This window comes from Triticum urartu, chromosome 4A, assembly GCF_056163025.1.
Source record: "Triticum urartu cultivar PI428250 chromosome 4A, HENAU_Tu73, whole genome shotgun sequence".
Taxonomy (NCBI): domain Eukaryota; kingdom Viridiplantae; phylum Streptophyta; class Magnoliopsida; order Poales; family Poaceae; genus Triticum; species Triticum urartu.
This window is the reverse complement of record NC_141876.1, coordinates 600,958,988-600,979,255: the sequence shown is the minus strand read 5'-3', so window position 1 is coordinate 600,979,255 and position 20,268 is coordinate 600,958,988. Positions and strand designations below refer to the sequence as shown.

Below are 20,268 nucleotides of genomic sequence, written 5' to 3'. Positions count from 1 at the left end.
CTCTTTTCTTTCTTCTTTTTTCGACACGCTCTTTTCTTTCTCGGACTATGTCAGTTACTAGAAAGAGGAGAACTTGGAAATGAGGTGGGGTGAGATGACGGCCGTTTGGGCCGTAACGTCTGAGCCGAGGCACAGGCCGGCAGGGCCCGTCTGTGCCACCTTGACGGTATATAACGCGCGTCACAATAGATGCGGTAGGTGGGTGGGCCCTGTACTGTGAAAAAGCATCAGATACTGATGAAAATACACTGTGAAAGACATTACAATGTGCGAATCTTGAAGGTAAAGAACGACTCAGATAACAGGAGCATCTGAGCTCGGGCTCAGAATAGCACTTTCGAACTTGAACTCACTACTTAAGCACTCTGTATGTATACAACATTTCGTACCAAAGTAGTGTTGTGAACTGCGATGGGATGGGAGCCCACACGAGCAGGAGCAGTGCAGCGCGGGCCAAGAAAGAAAGCAACGACACCGCCACGCAACCTCCGGCCCTGCTCCTTGAGGTTACATGGGTGTCAGAACCGACCTTTACTCCTCTGCTCTCTCCTTTCTTTCCACCGTCGTCACGTCCGGCCGGCAGGCGCCCACGCCCTCCACGGCTACACCCCCTCCCCTCGTACGACAAGCTAGTAATAGTGTACGTCGTCACTTCACTTCAATGCAGTTCCTTGCCTTAAATCCGTGCTTCCACTGCATTCCAGCCCAAGCAGTGCGTACGCCACCACGACCACGCAATTAAGGCCATAAAAAAAATCACAAGAGAAGATGCAGCAAGATATCATCATAAATAGAGACACCAAATGCAGTAATCAAACAATCACATGTGTGGCCATCACTCACTCACTCGTCGATATTATAAATATATATCGAGAAAAACCACGGTCGTTCGTACAAAACTGTTTGTATGTACAGAGTAACAGAATCTCAGACACGATGAGGAACTGTCAACCTACCACGAATATGTATGTACATTTTTTTGTTTGGTCTGCTGCTGCTTGCTGTCGACGCCTCGCCACGGCGGCTTATTGTCCGAGTCTAGCACTCGTATAAAAAATAACTCCACGCACCCAACCCACGCTGGATCATGGTAATGACGATCTGCTGCTCTTGTCAAACCCGGGAGGGATCATCATTATTCAGTCGTCGGTCAGAAGAAATTGACCTGCCGGATGGGCGCCGGCGCCAGCGACCGCTTCTCCATGAGGTTCGGCTGTAGAGGGAACAGCCCGAACGGAGAAGAGCCCGGGAATCCTCCTCCTCCTCCGGCAGCTGGCAGCGTGGCGCCTTGGCTGAGTAAAGCACCAAACAACAAAGGAACCAATCATGAGTGGAGTGGGCATGGAATCTGGTCTGGTTTTGGGAGAGTTCGCAGTAGGCATTTGGGGATTTAGATATGTGAGCTGCTTACCTGTCAACCATGTACGCCTGTTGCCAGGATGGCATGGCCGGGGCTTCCCCCAAGGGGCGATGCGATGATGACATGAGTGGCCACAGCCCTGTTTTCACAAAACAAACAACCCACGTCTGAGCAGCACAGAACCATGATTGATTGTATCATAGCAATGATTACAAAGCATCTAAACATTTCAGGAAAGTTTAGTCTATTCAAGTATATATGACTTTGGTGGTTTCTTATAACAGGAATTCAAACAGATTAGTTACTGAATCTGAAATTCCGCTTCATTTTTATCCGTGTGAAGTGGTTCACAAATATCCGATAGATGATGATGCACTTGGTTGTGGTACGCTATGCATATATTTGTACGCAATAGATAGAGAACAGTTCCAAATCAAGATTTAATAACAGCGGAAAACAATGTACCTGGCTGTACAGGAGGATTCCCATAACCTGGGTATAGAAGATTTTCCTGCATGTTAGGACAAGAAAAGTTTAGCTTAAACACTAGATTTTTCACTCGAATATCTAACTCCCATGTCACAAAGAGTAACTCTCACCTCTTCTCTATGTTCTGGAACATGCTTACCAAGATCTACAAGAAAGGGAAACAATATAGAACATAAGTCAGAGGAAACAACACATTAAGCACATGTGTATATTTTTTACTTTGAAAAGAAAAATCTGTCGCATGAATGCATTTAAGCTGTTTCAACATCAATTTGCTTAATATCTTATCCCGTTTTGCTGTACAGAAACTCTGAAGCCAGTAATCATCATGTTCTGACTAGTAGTATATCACACTTGTTTCCAGCTAATACGGTTTCAACTATTAACACCCAAGAGCAACACTACAGAAGTGCAGGTTAAGGTATTCCTTCCAAGTTCCATGTACAGGTTCAATGATCGATTACTGTTTACGAACAATGGTACACACAAGATAATAACCCAAGGAATTCACCTGATACAGAGCTTGGCTTTAGGCTGAGAGTTAGATCAAGGTCATCAGATTCTTTACCAAAACACCAAAGGTCCAGTTCCAACCTTGGTGTTGCTCCTACAAAAGGAAGTGGGAGCTCGATCAGAAAAACCATAATGTATTAGATTTTCGTATTAACTTCCTAGCAAACGAATTTTGATTAGCCAACTCACTAGGCTCATTCATCTTTGGGTAGGAAGCATCATGGAGAGGTCTTGGTACCCACTTGCGCACCTAGACCACTCAAAAGTCTAAGGTACAGAGAAAAGCAAAGCAAAGTACCCGTAGACAACTCAATGTGGAAATTATTACATTAAAGAATGGATGTTGTAGTGCTTGCTCAGCAGTTGGCCTTCTTCGTGGATCCCAAGAGCAAAGTTGCTATTAAAATGATGAGAAAAGAGTAGCAGGTTAATGAGGAAAATTATTACCACATAAATAACATCAAGGACAGAAGCTGGATTATTCACAGCATTCAAACTCATAGCTATCACAATCTATGTTATAGATTACAGAGAAACATCATGACATAAGCCTTAGTACTGATACTTATACGCCAGGTGTAAGTAGAATGAACGGACATCAACTGGGGCATCTACAATTTTACACGCGCAAGGGACAACTTTGCTCCAAGACCAGAAAAAAAAAAACAGTGGTTCTTTGCCGTACCTTGATCAGGTCTAAAGCTTCCAGGGAAGCATTAGGAATAAGCTCCCACAGATTTCTTGGCGGAATCTTTGGAACAGATGATAAGTATTAGTACCACAAAAGCATTTCATCCAATGAATGTAGACACAACTCATTTTCACCTGAAAAAACTGGAAGCTACTTGAACGAGGCAGGTTCATTCCCTCTGGCCAGAGGGAGTGATCTGGGGTCCCAAGCACAGCGCATATCTTGTATAGCTGATCTGTCTCACTATGATAAAATAAAATATTAGAAAGGTAGAGCGATACAAGTAATCTCGTCTAGATTTATGCTATGAAAAGTAGAGATCAATACATACGTTTCACCAGGGAAAAGTGGAGACAGTGTAAAAAGCTCAGCCAGAATTGCACCAATGGCCCACATGTCTGTGAAAGAGCACATTTATTTATTAATGACAATATCATTCAGGCATAAAGGCTCATATGGGGAAGCTATACTGACACAACAAGATTAAACAAACAAATGATTTCATATGCAGAAATATGAAAAGGTGTCATTTATTTCTCGTGTTAGATGGAATTTACTATGTGTTACACAATTAGAAAACAAGATCAAATAAAAAATATAAGGAGTAAGCAAAAATTAATTGAAAATAATTTACAATGCAAACGGAATCCTTTTTTGCATAAACTTAAACCAATGACAGAATCATCACCTATAGAAGGTGTGTAGGCTGAAGCTTGTAGCAGCACCTCTGGAGCCCGGTACCTTGAAAATAACAAGTGAGGTTTAGGCCCATACCCAATAGAGTAACATGGCCTTTTCATACAGAAACTCACCATCTGGTAGAGACATAATCTGTGTAAGGAGGACTGGAGCATACTTCTCTTGCCAACCCAAAGTCAGCAATTTTAACAATACCGTTTGTCACCAGAAGATTTTCTGAAAGAACAGAATTCCCCTTAGATTAGTCATTTTACTGGTATAGAGGCAGCATCATTCAAACAGAATTTAGTCCACCAAATTACCAGGTTTCAGGTCACGATGAAAATATCCATTATTATGCATGTACACAAGGCCTTGCAGTATTTGGAGCATAAACTTCCGTATCTCTTCTTCAGAGAAAGGAGCACTCCTTTCTCTTATAACATCGTATAAATTACAGTCCTGGAAGGAAGAAATCAGTTACATTTGAGTAGCACAGAAGTCCAAGAGAGGAAAGGAAGTTTAAAAACTCAAAAGGCCCCAGCCGACATAAGATGAATTTCTCACATACAAATTAAGGAAAGTTAACCCAAGTAAATACAGTGACGTTAATGATCAAATTCAGACTAGTGTCAGAAATATTGGTGAATGCCAACTAGCATATGCACTACAAGACTAGTGATTATCCCTGCGATACATGTAGCCAACAATGGTTGTTACAAAAATCCACAAGAACATACCAGAGCGCAGGTAGGGATTGTTATTAATATTGTTCTTCGGCAAGTTAAACAGTAAAACCGTTGTGAAGAATAACTTAATACGTACCATGTGTTCAAAAATGAAGAACAACTCATGATTTTCCATCGTCACCTCCTTCAATTGCACAATGTTAGGGTGGTTTAGTTTCTGGAGGGCCTGCACAAGGATGGTTCTCCATTAAGACAAAATGCAAAATACACCGATACACTGACTACTGAAGAATATTATTACCTTTACTTCTCGCAGACTAATGCACTCTTCCCAGTGGTAAAACTTTCTCTTCATTTTTTTAACAGCAACCTGAATGTATTAAAAAATATATATAATAAAATTGCTAATCTCTGATAGCTAGAAGCAGCATAAGAGATACAGGTTAGGTAAACAGCAGAAAAATAAGGCTAATATGATACAGTGGAAGCATAGAAGTTACAAGAGAGTAAGAGAACAGAGTGTTTTGAGAAGTTTGCACTTACAATTTCATTTGTTTCTATATTGTAAGCCCTAAAAACGTTTCCACAAGTCCCATCACCAATCTCCCTTATTACTTTATACCTGCAAAAATTATGAAGCCTCATCAGAAACTAGTTCATGAGCCAGAAAATACACAATGGGCAAAAATAATTACAGCTCACCTTTCCATGGTCGTTAACTTCACTGACAGAGGCTTCGGCAGGAATCACTGAACAGTAACAAAACCGAGGACTGTAGAACCCGGACCACCTTTGAAGCTCATGACGGTAGTAGGTTCGCTAGTACAGGGTTGCATAAGAAGAAGAAAGGTCCAAACGGGGGTGTCAGAGCATGAATGGTTATGCATCATTATTTGCACAACTGACATGCTTGTTGCGGCTTCAGTAAAACTCAGCAACGCATCATCCAATGCATCGGCGTGGACACGCTGAAGCCATCTTCAGATCCCCCCAGCATGTTCATCGAAAAATCTGCAAGAGGTAGTAAAAGAAATTTTGTCTCAGTATCTGACTGTCAAGACTGTAGACAGCATTGCACATCCATTAGCGAGCAATTTAGCCATACGGCCATGTATGAGCAGATGCAGCCAACTAGCCAAGAAAGTAAATCTAGCACACAAATAATAGCCTGTACCATGCCGTGGAAAAAGTCTGTTTATCCTTTTTGGAGCCAAACAGAGTTTCTGTGTTAGATATCATCAATCACCAACAGACTTGACAGAAGCGACTAACCATTTCCCAACCAACTGAAGTCGTAACAAAGAAACACGTGATGGACGCAGCAAAATAAAGGATGGAACAGTGGCCACTATCAGACAAAAGCGAAACGGATCCTCGAGAAACAAATCAAACTAGGCACTCAATCAAAACAAAATAATGGCGGAGATGACTTCCGCGCGAAGGGTACTACGAATCGACGCGCCATGAACAGTCATTCTGGCGCGCAGGCCCAGAGATCTACTCTGGAAGGTTCGAGGAGAAGGCCACAAATTAGGTACCAACCAACGCATTTAAAACAGGCAGGGCTGCGGAAGGACGATGCGGACGGGGAGAGATGTTGGCCCCTCCGCAATTTGCGGCGGAATCAGTTGAATCGCAACGAAATCCCCAAACCGAAGGGCTAGGCGGAGGCAACGTCGAACGAGGCAAACTCTAACAAACCCGTAGATCACAGCGACTGAACGCCGCGGGATCACAACCGAAAAGCTGTGGCGCGGACGCCACATTCTCCAATTCCTCACGCCACCTCGAGGATTGCAACCAGAAGTAAAACAAATCCCCAACTCGGCCGAGAAACCGATCTGAGCTGGAAACAGCGGCAGAAATTAATCAAACCGAAACGCAACCCACACTAGGCCGCCTCGACGGAGAGGAATCGCAGCGGAAACCCCTGGAAAAATCCGCGCAATCCCCCCGCAGCAGCCGCAAACTCAATTCGCCTCGGACGATTTGGGACGAAGGAACGGCGCCCGCGCTGCCCGGCGGGGGCCTCGTAAATCACGGAGGAAGACGGGAGGGGGGAGGACGGAGTGGAGGGGAATTCACCATGATCGGCGGCAGCATTTACGGGGGGGCCGCGGCGGAGGGAGCCTCCCGTGTGGGGATCGCGGGCGGGCGGGCGAGGCTTGGGAGGGAAGGAAGGGAGGGAGGGACGATAAACTTGGCGAGGTGGGGAAACGCAACGAGGGGCGAGGCGAGCTGGGCAAAAAAAGGAGGGGAAAAAAGGGAGAGGAGAAGATATCGCGACGCGGCAGTGCGAGCCGGGGGCGAGGCGCGGGCAATGACGGTTTTGCCCTCCCGTGGCGCGGGGAATCACGGGCGGAGCCGGCGGGGCTCGTGGCGGGGGGCGGGCCGAGCGGATAAGCGCGCCGGGGGTAAGAGGGTCATTTTCACGGTGGGGCCCGTGCGCCCGGCCGCGCTGCCGCCCGCTAGGTGCACCAACCGGCCAGCCGTGGACGCCCAAGGGGAAAAGGGCAGCGAGCGAGCGAGCGGGTTTGAAAATGTCGTCCCGTGCCGTCGTGCGCTTGACGACCCGTGGTTTACGCGGCCTCTTGTTTATTACGGCCTTGCGGGAGTGAATGCACGCGCGATCCGTGGGGGGTTTTCATGGGGGCTGGATTTGATTTGGTTTGATTCGAATTCCACGGAATGGGATCCAGTTGTTGTATTTTTTCTATCTTTTTCGCTGATGTGCGTAGTATTCTTGGGTTGATCCGTCCGTTTAAAGGTACATAGACGCGTCTTCTGGGAGGTGTGCATGCACCATGCTTGCCATGTGTGTTTCCTCCAAGCACGCAGATGGCCAAGGTAGGGCAGTATGGGCGTATTTGGTTGCCGTGTGCAACACTTCCTGCATCGCATACACTTCTCTACTCAGTCTGCCTATGCAAATGCAGCCTCAAATGCATCATATGCATGTTGTTTGGTTGCCTGCATGCCCTTTTACCTGCAGGCAGCTAAACCACACTGCCTGGTGTTTGGTTGCCTGCATGTTAGTCCACAAACCCAAGGCATGGTATTTGGTTATATGCAAAGCCTGATGTGTGGTAACCTCTTTGGCTAGTTGGTGAGGTTACCACCATACTTCGGCAGCACACATCATAAGCACAACAGACTATAAACAGAGCATCAACTAGCATAATTCAGATATAAGCAGTACCGCAGATATAACAGTTCAATGCATAAACCATCAACTAGCATAATTCGATAGTATGCTCCAAAGAGGTGGCCCGGCCCTACTCCTTGGCGGCGAAGGCGTCATTGTGCTTCCCGCACTTGTTGACGACCTCAATGCCATCGTCGTCGAAGATGATGACCTTGAGGGTGTCGGGAGTGAGGAGCTTGAAAGTCACCGTGTAGACGATCTTGATCTGATGAACGGCTGCGTAGGTGGCCCAACCCTGATCCAGGGTCACCCTGCCGTTCATCAGCTTGACCGTCACCTTCCAGGAGCAGCCGGTGTTGTTCCTGAGCTTGAACTCCGTCAGCACCGCGACGAAGTGCTTGGTGAAGTCCAGGGGCATGGGGATGCACTCAAGGTTCGGTGCAAGGATGACCTTGCAGAAGTGAGTTGGGCCATCCTCCTGATGGTAGTGGCCGTAGTTGCGCCGCATGTTGTCGGGGGGCTCCTCCATGCCCTCGTCGTCGCCACCCTCAGACGTCTTCGGGTCTTCCTCGGCGGTGGGCGGCAGCTCAACCTCGTCGGGCATTGGGTGAAGGGGCTGCTTGCCATTGCTGTCAACGGCCGGGAGCACCTCCGTGTCCTCGATGTGCACACAAGTCATGGAGTCAGGCATTGCACAGAGTTCATGGCTAATTCAAGAGCTTGTCGTTAAAACGCCATGACTGTCACTCTTCTCCTCCTCTCCACCCCCCCTATATTTACTCACCCTGCCCACCACTATTTACCCACCCCCTCTCTTCTCTCACTGTCAACCGTCTTCCTCCCCATCGCCATGAGCTCTAGCTCCAGCATCAACGCCAACCCCTTCCCTTGGGGTATTGGCTGGAGGGCCTTCTTCCTCGAGTGGACGGCTGGTGACCGGACCAAGTTCGAGAACACCATGGAGGTGTGCTCGAACTTTGGCTCCATGCCGGACATGCAGAACGAATCTAATGCCGTGCTCATGAAGGCCACTAAAGAAGAGCTGAAGACTCTGATTCCTGACCCAACGAATGGCGCGATGGCAGTTGACATCATTCGCTGGGCCATGAATCAGGCCATCTCCGACGACCCTAAACAAATGAAGAAGTGGTGCAAGTACAAGACCTACTGGGCTCCTAATGACCGCCGTGCCGTAGTGTACTGGGAGACGGCTATCGCGCCGCCGGCGGTCATCGGTGGGGAGCCTAAGGAGGAGGAAGAAGAGGCGGTGCACATGCCAGCTAGGGCGCCGGAGCCAGTCCGTCCTACCTGGCAGATCGACCTCGACTCCGCCAAGGACGATGAGGACGACCCGCCGGCCCGCACGGCGATGAAGAAGAAGATGAAGGCCAGCGGCTCGACCAGCCGCTCCGCACGCCGGTGACGACCGCCGCGGTCAGCCGGTGTCCGTTCTGTACCCCCTTCCCCCCTATTCCCCTATCCTCCAATCCCGAAATCTACCTTATGCATTCCGATCTTGCATGTATGAACTCGTATGAACTGTTATGAACTAGTATGAACTACCCCTATGCTTATCTACCTCTATTCCCCATTCCCCTCCGCCGTGGATCGAATCTATCGCCACGGATCGAATCTAGCGTGCATGTCGAAGAGAGAGAAGTGCTTACCGCCATTGATGGCGTCTGGTGGTCTTCTTCCTCTGCTCCGACCCACCGCCGCCGGTGAGAGTTGAGAGAATGGGGAAGAGTGGGGAGAGGGAGCGGTGAGGGGCGGCGAGGCTAATAACTGTCGGTGCTTCGGAAGCAACACGGCTTCTCGAGGGTGGCCGCGCGCGTGCAGCCGCACGCGCCCACGTGCACCGCTTGGGCCTGGCCCTGGAGGAACTGCTGATTCGTGCATTTCCAGCGAGGCAGGCCTAGAGCTGCTTTAAACATCATGCTATGCAGGCCCAATAGTAAAACTAGGCAACCAAATAGCCCACACTCATCCTGCGCGGGCCTGGTTGGGCTCGATGCGGGCAACCAAACACGCCCTACATGATCTTCATCAAGAGTGATGGCAGCCAGCCACCGTGCCGCCATTTGAAGCGTGTTTGGATGTTGTAGCAACTTTTTGCCTGCATTGCATGCTTAACCCAATTGAGTCCGGCTGAGGGGAAATAGTTAAAAAATAAAAATCCTTGGGCGGCACCTCCTCGGTCGTGTGCGGCACCACGTCCTTGCCCTTGTTCTCGGACTACACCACCTCCTCGGCCGTGTGCGGCACCACCTCCTTGTTGGGGAACGTAGTAATTTCAAAAAAATTCCTACGCACACGCAAGATCATGTGACGCATAGCAACGAGCGTGGGGGGAGTGTGATCTACATACCTAGTAGATCGACAACGGAAGCGTTTGGTTGATGTAGTCGTACGTCTTCACGGCCCGACCGATCAAGCACCGAAACTACGGCACCTCCGAATTTTAGCACACGTTCAGCTCGATGACGATCCCCGGACTCCGATCCAGCAAAGTGTCGGGGAAGAGTTCCGTCAGCACGACGGCGTGGTGACGATGTTGATGCACTACTGCTGCAGGGCTTCGCCTAAGCACCGCTACAATATTATCGAGGACTATGGTGGCAGGGGGCGCCACACACGGCTAAGGAATAGATCACGTGGATCAACTTGTGTGTCTCTGGGGTGCCTCTGCCTCAGTATATAAAGGACTAGAGGGGGGGAGGCAGCCGGCCAAGGAGGGCGCGCCAGGAGAGTCCTACTCCCTCTGGGAGTAGGATTCCCCCCCCCTCCAATCCTAGTTGGAATAGGATTCTCGGAGGGGGGGAAAGAGAGAGAGGGGCCGGCCCCCTCTCCTTGTCCTATTCGGGCCAAGGGAGGGGAGGGGCGTGCGGCCCATGTAGGGCTGCCTCTTCTCTTTTCCACTAAGGCCCATCATGGCCCATTTAGCTCCTGGGGGGTTCCGGTAACCTCCCGGTACTCGGTAAAATCCCGATTTCACCCGGAACACTTCCGGTATCCAAACATAGGCTTCCAATATATCAATCTTTATGTCTCGGCCATTTCGAGACTCCTCGTCATGTCCGTGATCACATCTGGGACTCCGAACAAACTTCGGTACATCAAAATGCATAAACTCATAATATAACTGTCATCGTAACCTTAAGCGTGCGGACCCTACGGGTTCGAGAACAATGCAGACATGACCGAGGCATGTCTCCGGTCAATAACCAATAGCGGGACCTGGATGCCCATATTGGCTCCTACATATTCTACGAAGATCTTTATCGGTCAGACCGCATTAACAACATACGTTGTTCCCTTTGTCATCGGTATGTTACTTACCCGAGATTCGATCGTCGGTATTCCAATACCTAGTTCAATCTCGTTGCCGGTAAGTCTCTTTACTCGTTCTGTAATGCATCATCCCGCAACTAACTCATTTAGTTGCAATGCTTGCAAGGCTTTAAGTGATGTGCATTACCGAGAGGGCCCAGAGATACCTCTCCGACAATCGGAGTGACAAAACCTAATCTCAAAATACGCCAACCCAACATGTACCTTTGGAGACACCTGTAGTACTCCTTTATAATCACCCAGTTACGTTGTGACGTTTGGTAGTACCCAAAGCGTTCCTCCGGTAAACGGGAGTTGCATAATCTCATAGTTATAGGAACATGTATAAGTCATGAAGAAAGCAATAGCAACATACTAAACGATCGAGTGCTAAGCTAATGGAATGGGTCATGTCAATCAGGTCATTCTCTTAATGATGTGATCCCGTTAATCAAATAACAACTCATTGTTCATGGTTAGGAAACATAACCATCTTTGATTAACGAGCTAGTCAAGTAGAGGCATACTAGTGACACTTTGTTTGTCTATGTATTCACACGTGTATTATGTTTCCGGTTAATACAATTCTAGCATGAATAATAAACATTTATCATGATTATAAGGAAATAAATAATAACTTTATTATTGCCTCTAGGGCATATTTCCTTCAGTCTCCCACATGCACTAGAGTCAATAATCTAGTTCACATCGCTATGCGATTTAACAGCAATTAATAGTTCGCATCACCATGTGATTAACACCCATAGTTCACATCGATATGTGATCAATACCTAAAGGGTTTACTAGAGTCAGTAATCTAGTTCACATCGCTATGTGATTAACACCCAAAGAGTACTAAGGTGTGATCATGTTTTGCTTGTGAGATAATTTTAGTCAACGGGTCTGTCACATTCAGATCCGTAAGTATTTTGCGAATTTCTATGTCAACAATGCTCTGCACGGAGCTACTCTAGCTTATTGCTCCCACTTTCAATATGTATCTAGATCGAGACTTAGAGTCATCCAGATCTGTGTCAAAACTTGCATCGACGTAACTTTTTACGACGAACCTTTTTGTCACCTCCATAATTGAGAAATATTTCCTTATTCCACTAAGGATAATTTTGACCGCTGTCCAGTGATCTACTCTTAGATCACTATTGTACTCCCTTGCTTAACGCAGTGTATGGTATACAATAGATCTGGTACACGGCATGGCATACTTTATAGAACCTATGGCTGAGGCATAGGGAATGACTTTCATTCTATTTCTATCTTCTGCCGTGGTCGGGCTTTGAGTCTTACTCAATTTCACACCTTGCAACACAGGTAAGAACTCTTTCTTTGACTGTTCCATTTTGAACTACTTCAAAATCTTGTCAAGGTATGTACTTATTGAAAAAACTTATCAAGCGTCTTAATCTATCTCTATAGATCTTGATGCTCAATATGTAAGCAGCTTTACCGAGGTCTTTCTTTGAAAAATTCCTTTCAAACTCTCCTTTATGCTTTGCAGAATAATTCTACATTATTTCTAATCAACAATATGTCATTCACATATACTTATCAGAAATGCTGTAGTGCTCCCACTCACTTTCTTGTAAATACAGGCTTCACCGCAAGTCTGTATAAAACTATATGCTTTGATCAACTCATCAAAGCGTATATTCCAACTCCGAGATGCTTGCACCAGTCCATAGATGGATTGCTGGAGCTTGCATATTTAGTTAACACCTTTAGGATTGACAAAACCTTCTAGTTGCATCGTATACAACTCTTCTTTAGTAAATCCATTAAGGAATGCAATTTTGTTTATCCATTTGCCAGATTTCATAAAATGCGACAATTGCTAACATGATTTGGACAGACTTAAGCATAGATACGAGTGAGAAATTCTCATCGTAGTCAACACCTTGAACTTGTCGAAAACCTTTTGTGACAATTCTAGCTTTGTAGATAGTAACACTACTATCAGCGTCCGTCTTCCTCTTGAAGATCCATTTATTTTCTATGGCTTGCTGATCATCGGGCAAGTCAACCAAAGTCCATACTTTGTTCTCATACATGGATCATATCTCAGATTTCATGGCCTCAAACCATTTCGCGGAATCTGGGCTCATCATCGCTTCCTCATAGTTCGCAAGTTCGTCATGGTCTAGTAACATGACTTTCAGAACAGGATTACCGTACCACTCTGGTGCGGATCTCACTCTGATTTACCTACGAGATTTGGTAGTAACTTGATCTGAAGTTACATGATCATCATCATTAGCTTCCTCACTAATTGGTGTAGTAGTCACAGGAACAGATTTCTGTGATGAACTACTTTCCAATAAGGGAGCAGGTACAGTTACCTCATCAAGTTCTACTTTCCTCCCACTCACTTCTTTCGAGAGAAACTCGTTCTCTAGAAAAACTCCGAATTTAGCAACAAAAGTCTTGCCTTCGGATTTGTGATAGAAGGTGTACCCAACAGTCTCCTTTGGGTATCCTATGAAGACATATTTCTCCGATTTGGGTTTGAGCTTATTAGGATGAAACTTTTTCATATAAGCATCACAACCCCAAACTTTAAGAAACGACAACTTTGGTTTCTTGCCAAACCATAGTTCATACGGTGTCGTCTCAACAGATTTAGATGGTGCCCTTTTAACGTGAATGCAGCTGTCTCTAATGCATAACCCCAAAATGATAGTGGTAGATCGGTAAGAGACATCATAGATCGCACCATATCTAATAAAGTACGGTTATGACGTTCGGACACACCATTACATTGTGGTGTTCCTGGTGGCGTGAGTAGTGAAACTATTTCACATTGTTTTAAACTGAAGGCCAAACTCGTAACTCAAATACTCTTCTCTACGATCAGATCGTAGAAACTTTATTTTCTTGTTACGATGATTTTTCACTTCACTCTGAAATTCTTTGAACTTTTCAAATGTTTCAGACTTATGTTTCATCAAGTAGATATGCTCATATCTGCTCAAATCATCTGTGAAGATCAGAAAATAATGATACTTGTCGCGAGCCTCAATATTTATCGGACCACATACATCAGTATGTATGATTTCCAACAAATCTGTTGCTCGCTCCATTGTTCCGAAGAACAGAGTCTTAGTCATCTTGCCCATGAGGCATGGTTCGCAAGCATCAACTGATTCATAATCAAGTGATTCCAAAAGCCCATCAACATGGAGTTTCTTCATGCGCTTTACACCAATATGACCTAAACGGTAGTGCCACAAATAAGTTGCACTATCATTATTAACTTTGCATCTTTTGGTTTCAATATTATGATTATGTGTATCACTACGATCGAGATCCAACGAACTATTTTCATTGGGTGTGTAACCATATAAGGTTTTATTCATGTAAACAGAACAACAATTTATTCTCTTACTTAAATGAATAACCGTATTACAATAAACATGATCAAATCATATTCATGCTTAACGCAAACACCAAATAACACTTATTCAGGTTCAACACTAATCCCGAAAGTATAGGGAGTGTGCGATGATGATCACATCAATCTTGGAACCACTTCCAACACACATCGTCACTTCACCCTTAACTAGTCTCTGTTTATTCTGCAACTCCCGTTTCGAGTTACTAATCTTAGCAACTGAACTAGTATCAAATACTAAGGGGTTGCTATAAACACTAGTAAAGTACACATCAATAACATGTATATCAAATATACTTATATTTACTTTGCCATCCTTCTTATCTGCCAATCACTTGGGGTAGTTCCGCTTCCAGTGACCAGTCCCTTTGCAGTAGAAACACTTAGTCTCAGGCTTAGGACCAGACTTGGGCTTCTTCACTTGAGCAGCAACTTGCTTGCTGTTCTTCTTGAAGTTCCCCTTCTTCCCTCTGCCCTTTTCTTGAAACTAGTGGTCTTGTCTACCATCAACACTCGATGTTTTTCTCGATTTCTATCTTCGTCAATTTCCGTATTACGAAGAGCTTGGGAATCGTTTCCGTTATCCCTTGCATATCATAGTTCATCATGAAGTTCTACTAACTTGGTGATGGTGACTAGAGAATTCTGTCAATCACTATCTTATCTGGAAGATTAACTCTCACTTGATTCAAGCGATTGTAGTACTCAGATAATCTGAGCATATGCTCACTAGTTGAGCAATTCTCCTTCATCTTTTAGCTATAGAACTTGTTGGAGACTTCATATCTCCCAACTCGGGTATTTGCTTGAAATATTAACTTCAACTCCTGGAACATCTCATATGCTCCATGACGTTCAAAACGTCTTTGAAGTCCCGATTCTAAGCCATTAAGCATGGTGCACTAAACTATCAAGTAGTCATCATATTGAGCTAGCCAAACGTTCATAACGTCTACATCTGCTCCTGCAATAGGTCCGTCACCTAGCGGTGCATCAAGGACATAATTCTTCTGTGCAGCAATGAGGATAAACCTCATATCACGGATCCAATCCGCATCATTGCTACTAACATCTTTCAACACAATTTTCTCTAGGAACATATCAAAATAAACACAGGGAAACAACAACGCGAGCTATTGATCTACAACATAATTTGCAAAATACTACCAGGACTAAGTTTATGATAAATTTAAGTTCAATTTAATCATATTACTTAAGAACTCCCACTTAGATAGACATCCCTCTAATCCTCTAAGTGATCACGTGATCCTAATCAACTAAACCATGTCCGATCATCACGTGAGATGGAGTAGTTTCATTGGTGAACATCACTATGTTGATCATATCTACTATATGATTCACGCTCGACCTTTCGGTCTCCGTGTTCCGAGGCCATATCTGTATATGCTTGGCTCGTCAAGTATAACCTGAGTATTCTGCGTGTGCAACTGTTTTGCACCCGTTGTATTTGAACGTAGAGCCTATCACACCCGATCATCACGTGGTGTCTCAGCACGAAGAACTTTCGCAACGGTGCATACTCAGGGAGAACACTTCTTGATAATTAGTGAGAGATCATCTTAAAATGCTACCGTCAAACTAAGCAAAATAAGATGTATAAAAGATAAACATCATATGCAATCAAAATATGTGACATGATATGGCCATCATCATCTTGCGGCCTTTGATCTCCATCTCCAAAGTACTGTCATGATCTCTATCGTCAGCGGCATGACACCATGATCTCCATCATCTTGATCTATATCAATGTGTCGTCACACGGTCGTCTCGCCAACTATTGCTCTTGCAACTATTGCTATCGCATAGCGATAAAGTAAAGCAATTATTTGGCGCTTGCATCTTATGCAATAAAGAGACAACCATAAGGCTTTTGCCAGTTGCCGATAACTTCAACAAAACATGATCATCTCATACAACAACTTAGATCTCATCACGTTTTGACCATATCACATCACAACATGCCCTGCAAAAACAAGTTAGACGTCCTCTACTTTGTTGTTGCAAGTTTTACGTGGCTGCTATGGGCTTAAGCAAGAACCAATCTTACCTACGCATCAAAACCACAACGATAGTTTGTCAAGTTGGTGCTGTTTTAACCTTCGCAAGGACCGGGCGTAGCCACACTCGGTTCAACTAAAGTTGGAGAAACTGTCACCCGCTAGCCACCTTTGTGCAAAGCACGTCGGGAGAACCGGTCTCGCGTAAGCGTACGCGTAATGTCGGTCCGGGCCGCTTCATCCACCAATACCGCCGAACCAAAGTATGACATGCTGGTAAGCAGTATGACTTATATCGCCCACAACTCACTTGTGTTCTACTCGTGCATATAACATCAACATATAAAACCTAGGCTCGGATGCCACTGTTGGGGAACGTAGTAATTTCAAAAAATTTCCTACGCACACGCAAGATCATGTGACGCATAGCAACGAGCGTGGGGGGAGTGTGATCTACATACCTAGTAGATCGACAACGGAAGCGTTTGGTTGATGTAGTCGTACGTCTTCACGGCCCGACCGATCAAGCACCGAAACTACGGCACCTCCGAGTTTTAGCACACGTTCAGCTCGATGACGATCCCCGGACTCCGATCCAGCAAAGTGTCGGGGAAGAGTTCCGTCAGCACGATGGCGTGGTGACGATCTTGATGCACTACTGCTGCAGGGCTTCGCCTAAGCACCGCTACAATATTATCGAGGACTATGGTGGCAGGGGGCGCCGCACACGGCTAAGGAATAGATCACGTGGATCAACTTGTGTGTCTCTGGGGTGCCTCTGCCTCAGTATATAAAGGACTAGAGGGGGGGGGGGAGGCGGCCGGCCAAGGAGGGCGCGCCAGGAGAGTCCTACTCCCTCTAGTTGGAATAGGATTCGCGGAGGGGGGAAAAGAGAGAGAGGGGCCGGCCCCCTCTCCTTGTCCTATTCGGGCCAAGGGAGGGGAGGGGCGTGCGGCCCATGTAAGGCTGCCTCTTCTCTTTTTCACTAAGGCCCATCATGGCCCATTTAGCTCCCCGGGGGTTCCGGTAACCTCCCGGTACTCGGTAAAATCCCGATTTCACCCGGAACACTTCCGGTATCCAAACATAGGCTTCCAATATATCAATCTTTATGTCTCGACCATTTCGAGACTCCTCGTCATGTCCGTGATCACATCTGGGACTCCGAACAAACTTCGGTACATCAAAATGCATAAACTCATAATATAACTGTCATCGTAACCTTAAGCGTGCGGACCCTACGGGTTCGAGAACAATGCAGACATGACCGAGGCATGTCTCCGGTCAATAATCAATAGCGGGACCTGGATGCCCATATTGGCTCCTACATATTCTACGAAGATCTTTATCGGTCAGACCGCATTAACAACATACGTTGTTCCCTTTGTCATCGGTATGTTACTTGCCCGAGATTCGATCGTCGGTATTCCAATACCTAGTTCAATCTCGTTGCCGGTAATTCTCTTTACTCGTTCTGTAATACATCATCCCGCAACTAACTCATTTAGTTGCAATGCTTGCAAGGCTTTAAGTGATGTGCATTACCGAGAGGGCCCAGAGATACCTCTCCCACAATCGGAGTGACAAATCCTAATCTCGAAATACGCCAACCCAACATCTACCTTTGGAGACACCTGTAGAGCTCCTTTATAATCACTCAGTTATGTTGTGACGTTTGGTAGCACACAAAGTGTTCCTCCGGTAAACGGGAGTTGCATAATCTCATAGTCATAGGAACATGTATAAGTCATGAAGAAAGCAGTAGCAACATACTAAACGATCGGGTGCTAAGCTAATGGAATGGGTCATGTCAATCAGATCATTCACCTAATGATGTGATCCCGTTAATCAAATAACAACTCATTGTTCATGGTTAGGAAACATAACCATCTTTGATTAACGAGCTAGTCAAGTAGAGGCATACTAGTGACACTTTGTTTGTCTATGTATTCACACGTGTATTATGTTTCCGGTTAATACAATTCTAGCATGAATAATAAACATTTATCATGATTATAAGGAAATAAATAATAACTTTATTATTGCCTCTAGGGCATATTTCCTTCACTCCTTGCCCTTGTTCTCGGAGTGCACCACTTCCTTGCCCTTGTTTTTGGACTGCACCACCTCCTTGCCCTTGTTATCAGACTGCACCACCTCCTCGGCCGTGTGCGGCACCACCTCATTGCCCTTGTTCTCGGATTGCACCACCTCATTGCCCTTGTTCTCGGACTGCACCACCTCCTTGCCCTTGTTCTCGGACTACACCACCTCCTCGGCCGTGTGGGGCACCACCTTCTTGCCCTTGTTATCGGACTGAACCACCTCCTCGGCCGTGTGCGGCACCACCTCATTGCCCTTGTTCTCGGACTGCACCACCTCCTTGCCCTTGTTCTCGGACTACACCACCTCCTCGGCCGTGTGCGGCACCACCTCCTTGCCCTTGTTATCAGACTGCACCACCTCCTCGGGCCTGTGCGGCACCACCTAATTGTCCTTGTTCTCGGACTGCACCACCGTCGATCCCAAACATGTTTTTTCCGGTTCGCTGGATGTTCTCCAAAACGGGTATTAGTTTTTTATTGTTCCTTTTTTCTTAAATGCCCGAACTTTTTTTAAATTCATGAAATATTTTTGAAAATGATGATCTTTTTTCTTCAATTGATAAAATTTTTTTTCTTCAAAATTTCATGATTTGTTTCTCAAATTTATCAACAATTTTCAAATTCATGGATTTTTTAGAAGAATTGATTATTTTTTAAACCTATGATTATTTTTTGCAAATCCATGAACATGTTTTCAAAATTGATAAACATTTTCCAAAATAATCAAACCTTTTTCAAATCCATGAACTTTTTAAAATTTTGTGAACTTTTTATGAGAGGATAAACTTATTTTCAAAATTGATCATTTTTTCTCAATATCGATGAACTTATATTTAAAATCATTGAATTTTTTATTTTTTCTGAACTTTTTAAAAACCCATGAACCTTTTTTAAAAAAATTGAAGAATTTTTCTCGATATTTTTGGAAAAAACAATATTGTTTTTTTCATTTAAAAGAAGTTTTTCAATTTTTTTTGTGATCCATCAATCAGTCAACGGTTCAGTGGTAAGCTGTCAATCGGTCAAATATGAAATCCATCGATCGAGCAGTCGACGAGGAATGAGCACAACTATCGTTGCTGGGCTGGCCAACGGAGCTCGCGCGGCGCCACTACGGTAGCCGGCGCATAACGCGCTGATTAGGACCTCCCTAGGAGCTCCTATTATGATGGACCAAGGCGATGAAAAGCCATGAAACACACAACCACACGCCCTTTTGGGCCGGCCCATGCACGGGGAGGCACTCCTTTTTTTTGCTTTATCCTTTTCATTTTCTATTTTTAAAAATCCTGTTTTTTTTAAAATATTCAGAAACTTATAAAACATTCATGTATTTAAAAATGTTCCTTTTTTTAAATTATCACTAAAATAAATAATGTTCGTGAATTCAAATGAGCGGTCATGAATTTCAAGAAATGTTTGCCGATTCAAAAAAGCTCACAAATTTATGAAAAAAGTTCCAGGTCATCATCACGTAACAAGCTGTTGGTGCCGGCGACGAGCACAATCCACCCGGTGTTCCACGTCTCGCAAGTTGGCCGCACCCTTCCTCGAACCGAGCAAGTTGTGGATGAACTCTCCACAGAAGCAGCATACAGACCTGAACCGGGTGAGGCACTCGACACCCAGACTCATCCTCGCGGCGGGATGGCGGTGACTCAAGTGCTGGTTCGGTGGACGGATCGCCAAGACCTTTTTTTTGAGAGGACCACCAAGAGCTACTACGTTACGGTGCAAACCGGCACCTGCAGCCGCGATAGCTGGGCCGGCCATGTATCTCCCTTTTTTCCTGTTTGAAGCTCAATAAAAAGGTGCGGCTGCGGGAGATCGAACTAGCGATGTAT

The 20,268-nt window shown here is 45.4% G+C and overlaps 1 protein-coding gene across 1 annotated transcript; it reads right to left on the bottom strand.

Moving 5' to 3' along the window:
- Positions 1-827: 827 nt before the first annotated feature.
- On the bottom strand, positions 828-6,666 carry MHK (Protein kinase superfamily protein). Its single transcript, XM_048676637.2, has 18 exons — positions 6,506-6,666; positions 5,123-5,431; positions 4,964-5,042; positions 4,722-4,790; positions 4,557-4,646; positions 4,055-4,193; positions 3,866-3,968; positions 3,742-3,794; positions 3,385-3,451; positions 3,188-3,296; positions 3,048-3,113; positions 2,691-2,759; positions 2,552-2,612; positions 2,361-2,456; positions 1,960-1,994; positions 1,826-1,871; positions 1,412-1,499; positions 828-1,292 (listed from the first exon to the last, which is right to left on the bottom strand). Exons 2-18 carry the CDS (start codon positions 5,128-5,130, stop codon positions 1,151-1,153), a joined length of 1,320 nt encoding a protein of 439 aa, XP_048532594.1. The 5' UTR covers positions 5,131-5,431; positions 6,506-6,666; the 3' UTR covers positions 828-1,150.
- Between the last annotated feature and the right edge of the window lie 13,602 nt (positions 6,667-20,268).

What these genes read in the sequence shown, in the direction of transcription:
- MHK (XM_048676637.2), bottom strand. An exon ending in AGCCTACACACCTTCTATAG is followed by an intron (nt 3,452 to 3,741) that starts GTGATGATTCTG and finishes GCTCTTTCACAG; the next exon opens with ACATGTGGGCCATTGGTGCA. An exon ending in GTAGCTTCCAGTTTTTTCAG is followed by an intron (nt 3,114 to 3,187) that starts GTGAAAATGAGT and finishes TCTGTTCCAAAG; the next exon opens with ATTCCGCCAAGAAATCTGTG.